Source organism: Sodiomyces alcalophilus, assembly GCF_042370955.1.
Source record: "Sodiomyces alcalophilus JCM 7366 unplaced genomic scaffold ACRALscaffold_4, whole genome shotgun sequence".
Taxonomy (NCBI): Eukaryota; Fungi; Ascomycota; class Sordariomycetes; order Glomerellales; family Plectosphaerellaceae; genus Sodiomyces; species Sodiomyces alcalophilus.
Window position 1 is genome coordinate 543,260 of NW_027263535.1, and position 13,907 is coordinate 557,166.

General features: G+C 48.1%; 3 protein-coding genes across 3 annotated transcripts; 1 reads left to right on the forward strand and 2 right to left on the reverse strand.

Moving 5' to 3' along the window:
* Positions 1 to 6,957: 6,957 nt before the first annotated feature.
* ACRALDRAFT_1064444 (uncharacterized protein) lies at positions 6,958 to 7,954 on the forward strand. The gene is made up of 2 exons (XM_071016969.1): positions 6,958 to 7,425; positions 7,491 to 7,954. Exons 1-2 carry the CDS (start codon positions 7,101 to 7,103, stop codon positions 7,757 to 7,759), a joined length of 594 nt encoding a protein of 197 aa, XP_070874460.1. The 5' UTR covers positions 6,958 to 7,100; the 3' UTR covers positions 7,760 to 7,954.
* A 137-nt stretch (positions 7,955 to 8,091) lies between these two features.
* On the reverse strand, positions 8,092 to 9,180 carry ACRALDRAFT_2041806 (uncharacterized protein; the record flags this gene model as incomplete). The annotated part of the gene is made up of 1 exon (XM_071021189.1): positions 8,092 to 9,180. One exon carries the CDS (start codon positions 9,178 to 9,180, stop codon positions 8,092 to 8,094), a length of 1,089 nt encoding a protein of 362 aa, XP_070874461.1.
* Positions 9,181 to 11,387: 2,207 nt separating this feature from the next.
* On the reverse strand, positions 11,388 to 13,548 carry ACRALDRAFT_1064442 (uncharacterized protein). Its single transcript, XM_071016968.1, has one exon. The coding sequence runs from the start codon at positions 13,417 to 13,419 to the stop codon at positions 11,602 to 11,604; it is 1,818 nt and encodes a 605-aa protein (XP_070874462.1). The 5' UTR covers positions 13,420 to 13,548; the 3' UTR covers positions 11,388 to 11,601.
* Positions 13,549 to 13,907: the final 359 nt, after the last annotated feature.

Sequence of the window (13,907 nt, forward strand, 5' to 3'; positions counted from 1 at the left end):
GAACTAGTTAAAGCACCCCTCCTCCTAGGTGAATCCACTAATAAAGATACTAGGGCCAAGGGTAATAAGCGCTAAGATAACGCTAGTTCCCCTAATTAGACCGTTAACGCTCTTTTATAACGGTTAGCAAGACTTTAGGATATACTAGGCGAGTATTATAAAAGGTTAGAAGCGGAACTCCGGAAAGCGATATAGTTAGGAAGAGTCGAAGTCCGTATTCCTAGAGATCCTGACTTTAACCTAAATAAGTATAAGGACTATACTAGGACCTTATACTTTATCCCCTACTATTACTTCCTACCTAGTTAACCTAATTATAATAATACTATATTTAATAGGAGTCTTATATATAGTATTAAGGCTAAGGATATATAAGGCACCGCTATCTACTTATCGTCAAAAACTAACCACTACCCCCTAAAATAAAAATACCACCTTTAAGACTCCTTTACTCGCTCTTTTTCCTATTTCTTTTCCGTTTACCCTTTAATACCCTAATTACCCTATTCCACGCCCTTCTACTTATTATTTTATTTATTAGTTCCTTTTATTTATATTTTACTATCACTATTTTTTATTTACACGTATTAACTAAGTAGACACCGTAAAGATATATCCACTAAATATATTTATTATTTATCTACCTTTCCTTTACTTATTTACGCCGCGCACCGAAATAAAATATCCTAATTATACTAAGGTTACCCTGATTATAGTAATTACTACCCGAATCACCTATCTATATCTTACTCCGGCTTACTCTTATAGTCGCTATTATTAGGGCCGTATATTTCCGACTTATACCGCTAAACCTAAGCCCTAAAGATAAAGGGGATATAATACTACTCCACTATCTCTTCTTAATCCCTCTTTATCGGGTTATTCTAAATAGTGTGATATAACTTCTTAAGGTTATCCTTATATTTATACGCTAATATAGGGACCTATACTATTATATAGTCCTATAGTTTAAGACCCTTTCCTTTATAAACGTTATATATCTACTAAGCACTTTCACGGTATAGAGTAATAGTGCTTACCACGAAGATACTATACCGAGGCGAAAGCTATGGATATATCTTATTATCGTATATAGATTATAGTAGCACTAATAAGTTCTTAGTATATAGATTAGAGTAACTAACACCTATATAGTTATTATCTAGCTATAAGACCTCCTGATTAGACTAATAGAACTGCTTTCGGAGTTCGTTATTATAATATATATAAGCTATCTTATAAAAATAGCAGTTAGCGTAGTCCGGAAATCGATTATTACGTTAAAGCGATACGTACTTAAAGAAAGGATAAGTAATCTTATTATTAACCCGATTACTTATAGCCGACCACCGTTCCTTATAGTATTAGCACGGCACCTTATTAATAACCCCGAACCCCTGGATAATTAGAGCTCTAACCGTATAAGCCCGGGTCACCGTCTTTATAATATACTCCCTTTATAGACTAGTAAGGTCCTTAGCTATAAATACACGGCGATAAAACAGAGATAAACCATTACTAGACCTTACCTTCTTAAATAACTCCTGCTCCACGTCTTTATTAGTAAGATTTAGTAGGCTATCCTATACCCGGCCTATAATAATAGCCTTAGAGTTACCTTAGATAACCTAGCCTATAAAGTCTAGCTTAATATACGATATACCACCTTTACTAGCCACTTCGTACTAAATAAAATATAAGTTTACCTATATCTATAATATTAGCTTACCCTGATTAGGGTAACACGATAAGAAGCGTAAAGAGAACTTACCATTATATCTTAGACCGTCGTAAAAACATTATACTTATTAACTATACCCGCGATAAGTTATGTCTTAGACCAGAAACACGGTATAGGATAAACTAACTCTTAATAAGCCACGGCTTTCTTACGCTTATAAAAGCTAAGGTTATTAAGCCCCGTGATTAGAGCTTTAGCGGATATATCGATAATCTTATTATTAATATTAATAGTGGGAAGTTTATAGGAAAACGCGACGTTAAGTCGTAAGATAATATAAAGACGTAGAGCCTAAAAGATACGCCTCTGGCTAGCAGCCCTCCGCCTTATATCCCTCGACGATAGGTAACGTAGCCTAGCGATTTATAGTTTAATAACTTAAGGAGGCGTAGTTAAATAAATAGCCTATTTTAAGTTACTAAAAAGATCAGGCTTTAAGCGTGATTTATAATTACCTTCCTTACATCGCTTTATTATATAGTCGCGACTATAGGTATAATAGAAAAGGTATTATCTAATCTTTTCGTCTAATCAGATTAGTTATACGGTAAGCCGACTTCCGTATTTAAATCCCGCGCCTAATTCACTAAGTTGCCTTTATCCGAAAACCATAAATAGTATTAGGATTACCCTTTCTTTAATAATCATAACCCTATTTAACTAGTAGCCGTAATAGGAACTCCGGTTAAAGCCAGTCTCGTAAAGGAGGCACTGCCTAGAAATATTAAACGTCGATAAAGGATATATATCCCCTATCACTAGCTCTAGTTAACCCGTTTTCCCTCTTTTCCTCTCTTTTCCTATATCGTTAAGTTTATTTTTTTAACTTACCCCCGCTATCTATTTCTTTACTATCTACTACCTTGCCGCCCTTATATATTTTTCCCTATATCCGCTACCTATACGTTGCCGTGATTAGGCTAATAAAGATATTTAGAATATCTGTATCCCCTACCTTTAACTACTAGGAGCCGGCTCCCGCCGGTCCTATCCTTACCGCTAATATTATTCCCGCTACCCGTGTTACTATTAATAAGACTATACGCCCCCGCCGTATTAATAACCCTAATAATAGCTAATAGGTATTCCCTATATAAGGACTACCGTACCGTTTATTTAACGTCCCCGATAACGCTGCCCCCTTTATAGGTTTTCCCTAGTAGCCGGAAGATAATATATATATAGTCTAACGCCTCCTTAAGAATACTATAGACAGCGAGCTTAATGCTATCACGGTTAATATAATACTGCCTTATATTCTTATAATAAGTATATTCGCCGAGAGGCCGCGGGATACTTACCCGGTAGTTTAGTTATCTTTTAGGATATATTATAACCTAATAAATAAAAGATAGTTAGAGCGGGGTAGTCTAGAAGATATAATACGCGCTATATTTAAGCGTAGATAAGGGGATACCTATCCTATAGTATAGATTAGTGTTACGCCTTACTAGGAGTTAAATAGCCGCACGGCGGTCTACTTATCTTAGCCGCTTAAGGTAATTAACCGTATTCAGAGAAGTCGCTTTATCCCTATTATTTATTACTTCGATAACCACTTTATTAGTCTGATTATAGATTAAGAGATATAGTGTATATATAGGTATAATAGTATTTAGAATACTAGCGATACTAAGGACCGCCTTTTACGGTTATTTAAATACGCTATAGGTTAGCTACATAGTATTAATATACCTAATAAGGCCGTTTCTAGTCTTACTCGCTATTTTTATATTATTCCCGGTCCCCGTTAAATAGATAATTACTTATACGGCCTCTTCGTTATCAAGTAGATACGAGCTATTATCTAGGAGGGCTACTTATTCCCTTAAAGCTCGAAGATTCACTGGTTTATATAAGGACGCTGCTACTCGAATAATAGTATAGCTTACGCTTATTATATTAAAGAAGAATAGCTATCCTATATTAGAGTAATTCTCGGTTTCGGCTATTAGAAGATACTAATAGTCCCGGTGGTCCCTTAGTCCCCTCTACCGCCTCCTCCTAAGAGTATAGGTTTTACCCCTATTAATAAACCTGTTATTAAGTCTAAGCCTACTACCTCTGGTTCCTCTGATTAGGTTAAGAAAAAGACTTAGGCGCTAATTAGGAGCACTCCTAAGAAAGATACTAGTGTCCCGGTACGTCCTAAGACACCTAAGGCTATCTTTAAGAAGCCCTCGGCACCGCGCACGCCTAAGAAGATCGCTAAGGTTACGAAGAGTCCTAAGAAGACTCCTAAGTCCTCTAAATCTTCTAAGTTTACTAGTATTAACCTAAATAGCTACGAGATTATTTAGATATCGCTAAAGAAGGTCTTAGTGTAGCCTAGGAAGATTAATATCTAAGGTAAATAGGTTAAGGATATAGAGGAGCAGGATAAGGGCGTCGAGATATCTTATAGTTATCTATTCTATAGACTATATAATCCTCGCCCTACGGACTCTTATATTAATCCGATTAGACCCAGCTTATTCTTTTAAGATAATTAGGTTTATTTATATAATAGTGTCTACTAGGCGATACTTCACGATACCGCCGTTAATAGTTCCTTATATATACCGCCTTTACGCGCGATCCCCTAAGAAGGATAGTTACGGTATAATACTAGGATTAAGTGGGATAAGGATATAGTTATAGCTATTATAAAGCGAGTATATACCGAGAAGGAGGATTATATAGTCGGTAAACGGACTCTCCGTAAATATAAATAAGTTTTAGGATGGTTTTACTAGATTATACTTAGCTTAATCAGGGTAACCTAATTATATTTAGAGTTATTATAGCTACGAGGATATAAGTAAGATAACTAGGGCCGATTATAGAGGGGTGGATCGGAGACCTAGTGCTATATCGTTAGGACGTTACGTGATATTATAAAACACGCGCTTTTTTATTTATCTTATATATTATATATATACGTGGCGACGCCACCTAGACACAGAGGATACTTATTATCCTATATAATTATTATCCTTTTAACCCTAAGTTTTGCCACGTTTATTATATTCACTTCGTTTAAGCTATATTGCCCTGATCAGAGCAGCACTCACCTCCAGGAACTTCTTTTAAAGGTCTCCTTATTATATATATTATTTTGGTTATATACACTTCGTGGTCTTAAGCACTCCTGTTATCGAAGACTTATCCGAGATCGAGTACCGGTATTTATACGCCCCCGGTTCATTATTTATTATCCACTTAATCTATTTTTAGAAGGTTACGCGACCGCGTGCATAAGTAAGATCTTGGCCGTATATGCTGCGTACCTATACCTTACGATAAGCCTTAATCTCTGTAATTAAAACCAGATATCTTAAGCCACTAAATTACTATTGTTTCTGCCTCTGTATTTATTAACCCTAAGGTATTAAGAATATATAATATCCTTACGCTAGGTACCTTATTATATATCACGAAATCCTGATGCCCTAGTCACGTGACCTTATTATACACACCACGAAAAATCCTGATGCCCTAGTCACGTGACCTTATTATATACACCACGGAATCCTAATGCCCTAGTCACGTGACCTTATTATACACTATATAATCCTGATGCCCTAGTCACGTGACCTTGTCACACACCACGTAATCCTGATACCCTAGTCACGTGACCTTGTTATATATCACGTAATCCTGATTACCTACTCTAAGGTGTATAGGTATATAATATTTATAGCTAAGATCTTGCTTATGCACGCGCTCGCGTTACCTTCTTATTTAGGGTTGAGTGGATAATAAATAGTGAACCGGGGGCGTATAAATACCGGTACTCTCCGAGATCACACTGCCTGAGCCGTTCTGTATAGTGACGGCTTCGCCTTTCTTTAATACTAAATATAAGCCCGAATATAAAGTAAGAGGTAAGCTATAATAAAAGATCGTGCCCTATCCCCTTAGCAGCGCGAGGGGTTTACTTTATTCGGCGCCCTACTAACCGTTACCGCCTCCCTGCTTATCGCCTCCCTGCTTATCGCCTCCCTGCTTATCGCCTCCCTGCTTATCGCCTCCCTGCTTATCCAAGCCCTAGTTAGGCCTAGGGGCTCGGATAGGCGTACCTAATAGAGCCGTTAAATATAAATAGTTCCTAATAGGTACCCAGTAGAACCTAGTGGCTTAATCAGGTCGCCTAACAAAGCCTATATAAACGTAGTGGGTTTGTATAGGCGGCCTAATTTAACGTCTAGGCTCTACCGGGTACCCGTTAAGATCTATTTATACTCAACGGCTTAATTAGGTACGCCTATCCGAGCCCCCTAGGCCTGACTAGGGCACCCCTATTAGGCTACAGCTTTATATATGGGTCCAGCCCATTTAGTTCTTCTGGGTTTTGCCCAAGCCTAGTGAGATACGCAATGTCCGAGGCGTCCATGCGTGGAGACGGGGAGATGCCAGTCCACATCGCGACATGGATTAGTAAGGGGCTGGCTTACGAATTAACTGACGACTTGAGCAAATCTCCGTACGATACAGCAAGGGCAACTGGGGATTAGTAGACCATAACACTGCTGTGGCGTGGAATAATTGGGTGAATGGGGATAAAGGCAGGCATCATAAACACTGGAACAATCGGTGTAAGTCGTAGGACCCCGTGCCGTGGATGGCAGCATTCAACAACGCCACTGGCTAGATCCTCTCGCATAGTGGGCAGCACGAGAGACTGGCCCAATCTTGGCAATGAATCTGAAATAAGATACTCGTGCACTTTGATTGTGCATGCGTCAAAGAGCGGGAGATGTGATGTATGGTCCAGGAGGGCCTTGTCTGGCCTCCTGTCCGAATATCTAAATACGAGAAAAAGCGACCATGATCGTATGACCGACTGGACCTTTCGGTATACATGTGAGAATCAAGTAATAGTGAGTGAGTGTATAGGTGAGGGTGTAAAGTGCGGGTGGATTATAGAGATTACAGGTTATCTTGCCCCCTTTTTTTTTTTTTTTTTTTTTTTTCTTTTTTCCTCTCGGCCGTTCTTTATCCCGAGCACCGATCTCCGGACTTCGGCCTACGATTACCGAATACGGTGGGGCGGGTGGTCAGGAGGACGGTCCAATTTCCAAATAGAGGTGGGGAATAAGTACCGAGACTCGTATCTGCGAGACTGCGACCCTGAGTTTCCCCGTATCGGCAGCTGACGTCAATCTAAATATATCTCGCTTGGGACCATGGGTCATGACATGGGGTTGCCTAGTTTCGACTTGCTGCGTTGGCATGCGACGGAGATGACATCAAATGTTTCTGACTCCACATGTATAAAAGGAGCTGTTCTCTGCTGTACTTCGTACTTAGCATCTTGAGGCAATCAACGTCGCAATCTATTCAAGAGCCTTTATTTCATCCAAGTACTCTCGCCACCATGCACTTCAAGACCATCGCAGCCCTCTTCGCCGCCGCGGCATCTGCGTCGCCTGTTCGGAGAAGCACATGCACAGAGGATACCGGCAACACCAACTTTGGTCCCTTTGGCATCATGGCCCTGCGATCCGCCAGCCCCATCCATTTCGCTCAAGCCGGCGCAGCCCAGAACGGCCTGTACCTGAACCTCCCCGAGCAAAACGCCACATGCACCGGTGATGGGCCCTCTCCCCCGGGCGCCATTTTCACCCTTGTCGACGGCAAGCTGTACCTCTACGCCGAGCCCGAGCCGTATCAACAAATCTTTGTCGACCGCTCCGGCATGGGTGAGTTTTTCTTGTCCCGGTGGAAATACTTTAGCCGACAGTTGCTAACACGCGATCCACAACAGGCCAAGGTATCTTGGGCTACATAACCGGCGACCAGGGGACACCGCGCTATGCTGAGCTGGAGGGCTGGGAACTCGATGCCAACGACAATCTCTCGTTCAAGGGCGCTGGACTCATCGCTTGCCCCAATAGCCTTGATGGCGCCTGGAAAATCTGGGCCTCGGTGGGCATCAACAAGCCGGCTGGTCAGGAGGGATGTCTCGGCTTTTCCCCGCGTGCGATTGAGCTCACCGAGCCCAAGAGCTGTGAATACACGCAGTATGGGGTCTAAGGGAGACCAGAGACGAGTGGTAGTGCTACCTGCTCATGTGTAGCACACACGTCCTGACTGTCGACCACAGCGATATGTATGAACTGATATGATGAGACCTATAATAATGAGAACAGCCAGCGATGGTTTGATGAAACCGAATGTCACATGAGAGTGAATGCCGGACTGAGTCAAGTCTACACTCTGGACTGTCAGATATGTTGTGATGTTTCGACCATGACAAACGCATGCCTTCAATTGAGTCCTACATACTTCGTACGTGATTTTCAGCTCCCTCGATACCAATACCATTGAGCATGGTTGTATCTACCCCACCCCTTTTTATCCCTCCCTCATCGTAGCAAATGTCCCATGCCCTCCTCTCTCAACACCTCCCTCACCGTCTCCAGCACACGGCCGTGCACACCAGGAGGCGCAGCAACCCAACCATAATTCGAGACCATCTTACGGCCAACCTTTAGGTCAGGAACCTTCCCATCCACGTCCGAGACCTTTCCTCCGACCTCCTCGAACAGGAGCATGGCCCCCGCATGGTCCCAAATCTTCCCCTGCCTCTCGCGTCGCGCGTACGCCCAGACCGTCACGTTGGCATAGCCCATGGCGAGCGTCGCCCACCGCGGCACCCACCCCAGGAGATCGTTCCCGGGGTACTCCATGCCGAGTTTCGCGGCGACTTTTTCGTTGACGCCCAGGGCGGACGAGCCGGCCACCGTGCTGGTGACAAAACGGAGATTCGCGGGCGTGTCTTCGTGGCGGGGGAGCCGGTCGCCTACGAGATCGGCCGGTCCTGTCAACGGCCGACGGAACGCGCCGTGACCCCGGACGCCGTACAGGATGGATCCGCCTTTCGGGTCGGGGTCGACGGATTTGTCGCTGACGGGGTAGACGGCGTCCGGGTGGAGGTTGGGCAGGCCGACGACGGCGACGGTCTGCTCGCCATCGACGAGGAGGCAGGCGTTAATGGCGTATATTTCGCCGCGGAGGAAGGTCTGCGTGCCGTCGATGGGGTCGAAGACCCACACCCGACCGGTTCCCGGGACGCCCAGGCCGGCGCGGTCGACTAGGGCGCACACACGGTCCGGGGTATCTGGGATCTGGGGCGCGCCGTCGGCGCCTGCGAGGTCTGTATCGGCGGCGATCTCTTTCAGGACGGTCCAGACGCGGTCGAGGAGGCCCGAGTCGGCGCGCAGGTCGTCGGCCGTCTCTTCGCCGACAAAGGCGTCGCCGGGGAAGGCGGCGGTGAGGGCGGCGGTGAGGAGGGCCTGGACGGCAAAGTCGGCGACGGTGACGGGGGAGTGGTCTTGCTTGTCGACGTGGCTCACGCGGTTGCCGGCGGCGGCGAGGACGGCTTTGCTGAGATGGGCTGCACGCTGGACGGCGGCGATGGCGGTTTTGAGCTCATGTTGGTATGGTGAGTCCATGGTGCATCTGGGAGGGGGGACTGTGAAGCAAGAAGTTGCAGTTGAATGTGTAAAGAGGAGAATTAGGCCGCGGGTGAGGGGAACGAAACGCGGGATTTTAAGGTGGTTTTTGGTGAGATTGTTGAGATGGCTGTGAAACCAAGCGGTATGTGTCACAGGTGACAGGCGATAAGAGTGATTTTTATGAGCCGATGGTTGAGGTTGAAAAATTGACGGAAGTTTTCCAATTTCGCCTCAGACTACATGACAGCTGGTGACAGGCCTGCCATTGGTGTTACCAGTTGTGACGTGCGACAAGAACTGAAGCCCCACTATTGTTAACAAAGTAACAAAGTACCAGTACCAACTCACCGTTGACCGAGACGGATAACGCAAACATTTCTCGGTGAGTGACATTTCCTCGGTGTGATATTGACCGAAGTGATTCGAATGGAAAGGGCGAATGGAAAGAGCAACGACTTTCCCTTCCCTCCACCTCACTCAAAAGGTAACCGATGCCCCGGTCGGAAATCCGTGTCTTTTAGTCTGCAGTATCCGTTTGACTGTCTCAAGTCAGCTTTGCGGCTTGCGTCCATGTCGGTCATTCGCTGCAACTCACCATCTTCCCAAGCCAGTGGCTTGACGTTGGAGACAACAATCTGCCACCAGAGCCTCAGACACCACGTGCCAACCAGGGCATCTCTCAACTTCCTCTCCAACGTCTCGACGATCTGCAGCCTGTAGATGCCATCTTCACTCGTCTCGTACGCCAGGATCCGTCCCTGGCCCCGTCCCCCGTCGCGCCACTCGTACCGGCCCCGTTCGGGGTCTCGCGCGTGCACGACGAACACGAGCTCCCTTTCCTCCAAATTGGCCCCTTCGCGCGGCCTCACTGCCCGCCAGGCTCGATACCCCGTCAGAGACGACGACAATGGAGACGACGGCGCCGACGACGATGACGACGACGATAATCCGAAGAAGCTACGGCCGAACCCCGACCGCGGACGGTGCAGCTTGAGTCCTATGTGGCCCACGTTCGACCGCGAGACCGACTCGAGCTGGTACTCGAACGACGGGCCTGTGATGGGCGGCGGGCGGACGAGGTTGAAGATGTGCTTCTCGCGGGTCGAGGCGGTGGCGGCGTTGTCGCGGATACGGTAGTCGAAGCGGGCGAGCTGGACTGATGGCGTCGATTCGCGGAGGTGGCCCACGGGATGGGATAGTCGGTAGAGCGGAGGTGAGGAAGGGCTGGATCCTCCGTGGATCGTGGTCCCTGCTAGAAGGAGGGTTTCGGGCGGAAGAAGGTCGTTGTGGGTCGGACCTTGACTGTTTCCGGCCTCGACATACGGGGGAGGCAGACGGCTGCTTTCTGCGACATCGGGGTGAGGCGGAGGAGGGGAAGACGGCGGGGGACGCGGGGGAGGCGGGGGAGGAGGCGGTCCCTTGTCTGGTGGTGTCCTCTCCATGAATGATGGCGACTTGCCCACTGACGAACGAGACTGTCGTTTTGGTTATGGGCGAGATGTGTGGTGAATTCCGGGATTTCTGTAAGAATTTTAGGGGCGTGGTTCTCTATGTTGTTAGGAAGTGAGAATTCCCATACCTATCGCTAAGTGACTATAAATGACCATGACTTTCGGAAGCTTTCCCTGATTTATACTAGGCGCTGCTGGTAGTTACAAGTTACGTGTGCTATGATGCCATCAGCAAATACGTACCTCGCTAATCGGAGTAGCCCTGGAGATAGGTACCTAGTAGGTACGGACCGTAAGAAGATACAGGCAGTCATACAAGTATATTATACCAGAATAAAGATTTCAAGGTACCTCGTTTATGTCTGTCTAACAGTTTTTAAAAAGCATATCAAAAATATGCGACTCCGATATAGTCAATACACTAGGCATTTTGGTGGGAGGGGTTTATGGCCTGATTTTCGTATAAATAGCTAGTCAGGGCAATGGTAGCTACGAATACGTCGGATAGACGTCTAAATCAGGGCTAGTTACTGTTACACAGCGTAGAAGGACCCCTTATTGTCAGGATCATGAGATGCATGGATAGTTTTTGCCGGGATTCATTGGTTCCAATACTTGGGCCCGGAACCCAGGAACTGGATATAATATAAATTATGATGATAACATCTGATTCAGAACTTGCGTTGTTCGTAGTTGGGATTCATGGGCTTATCGTACTGCCTTAGGCAAGGGAAAAAGGGGTTGGTAAACTGTAGAGAATAACACCTTCAACTACTATCGTATTAAGATATATATTGCTCGTCAACCCCTTTTTTTGATCCGTGATTATGTCTATCGCTACCGCTTTTTTGTTACATGATGTAGTGTCCAAGTGTCTATAGTGCCATTCTATGCAAACCCATTAATAGAAATAATTAAAAGACAAGAGAAAAGAAGGGAGAGGAAAATTAAGACGCCAAGACCAAGCTTAGCCAAAAGACTGTCGCGTGTTGACCCGGTCAATGTCATACGGGTTGCCTTCATACGTCGACGAAGCAGTGCGACGAATCGATGCTCTTGACTGGGTAGGCGCAACGCGAATCGACTCAATCTCTGCCTCCTCACTGGAATCACTCTCATCTCGCGAGTCCGACCGCCGCTCCCCAACTATCGGCTCGGCACTGGGCCGCTGCGATTCCGGCTCCTCATCCTTTTCCACGTTCTGCGCATGAGCAAGCTTCTTCATAAAGGCGTCCGACTGGGCGGCAAACTTGCACCGCGCCCGGATCGCAGCGCCGTACTTGTAGAAGAGGAAGGGGAACGGCACGCAGGCGAGGGCCAGGAAGGCGGGAATCGAAGACGCCCAGTGGATGCCCAGGTCGTCATACATGTAGGTGGTGAACAGGGGGAACGCCGTGCCGAACAGGGAGCGGATCACCGAGCTCGCGGCGAGGACCGAGGCGGCAAAGATGGTATAGGCGTCGACGAGGTAGTTCATCAGACTCAGGAACACCAGGACCATGCCGAAGCCGAACGGCACGCCGGCCGCAATGCTGGCCATCCAGTGGACCGAAGGGCTGTTGGTCCAGGCGAACCAGAAGAGGCCGATGGGCAGCGCGACGGAGCCAATGATGGCGGGCGGGAGACGCGTCTCGGGCGGCGCGAACCCACCATACTTCTCCGCCATCTTGGCGAACCGCTTGTTGCCCGGGATGGTGAGGCCCACGGCGAACATCATGCCCACCATGATGCCGAGGAACGCGAGGCCGCCGATGCCCTGGTTCCAGCCCCGGTTCTGCTGGTAGACGATGGGGAAGGCGGCGAAGAGCATGTAGAGCGTGCCGTAGATGATGGCCATGTACAGGGAAAGCAAAAAGACGATGGGCTCCTTGAAGAGGAGCACCCAGGGACGCGACAGGGCGGCCTTGAACGACTCGGCGAGCGTGACCCTGCCCCTCTCGTGGTCGATGCGGCTCACGTAGCACTTGCCCGTCATCTTGGACAGCTTGCTGGCCCGCTTCCGCATGAGGACGGGGGCATACGTCTCGGGGACGAGCAGGGTGCCCATGATCCAGACGGCGCCGGAGAAGGCGGCCAGGAAGCCCATGACCCAGCGCCAGCCGGCGTTCATGCCCAGGAAGCCGCCGATGATGGGGCCCAGCACGGGGCCGAGGAAGGGCGCGGCGGCGAATAGGGCCATGGCGAGGCCGCGCTCGGCCGCGGGGAAGAGGTCGGCGATGACGCCGCCGGCGTTGGTCAGCGGCGACGAGCCGAAGGCGCCGGAGAAGAAGCGGAGGACGATCAGGGTGCGGGCGTTGGGGGCGCCGGCGCACCCGGCGTTGAAGGCGGTCATGGCGGCGTAGGTGCCGAAGAAGAGGACCTGGCGGCCGAACAACTCGCTCAGCGGCGCCCAGAGGAGGGGCCCGACGGCGAAGCCGAGCACGAACAGCGAGACGCCCAGGGTGGCCACGGTTTGTCCAATCTGAAACTCCCGGATGATGCCGACCATGCCGCCCGTGTAGGCCGACGAGAGGAGGGCGACGGCCAGGGTGGCGATGGCCTGCACCATGGTCATGAACCATTTCCTGGCGACGCTGAACTCCATGGGGTTCCTCGGGTCGTTGGGTATCCAGTGGATGATGTACGGGTCGTCTGGCGTGCCGGAGCCTGGGTAGCTGTGGTTTGCAACGGCTGGTGTGATGCCGGCGTGGTCGACGATGAGTCGCCAGTACGGGATTCGATCACGTCCGACGGGTTCTGCCCCGTCGGGCGGGTGGTTGAGACTGTTGGGTTCGTCTTTGGACATGATTGTCGTTGTTGTAGTAGCTCTTGACGACAGTGTGACAGATGTAGATGGAAAAGACGAAATGGGAAAAGAGCACGAGGGAGACGAGACAGCGAGAGGATATGACGGGATCAACTTATCAAGGCGCACCCTGGTTACACTTTGTTGGACGGAGTATTCCGCATTCGGATCCGAAGTGCCATCGGGGAGTCGGCCAAACAACATGCCGGGACGGCGTAGTCGGTACCCACGGAGCCGACACCCTTGTATTCGTACTTCGTATGCAGGGATACAGGGGGTAGTCCAATGATGTCAGCGACGCTCACATGTGATTATGTCGTAGGTACTGCACGTAGGTACTGTACATGTACGACAGGTTGGCAAAAGCCAGAGACTGAATCTGAAGAGATTTCGTTTGGTTAGATGGCACTGGTCTTGTGAAAACGCCCAAGTAACACTTAGTACGGCAAATTACGCTCGGCACTGAAAATAAGAATCTGTTCTATAAA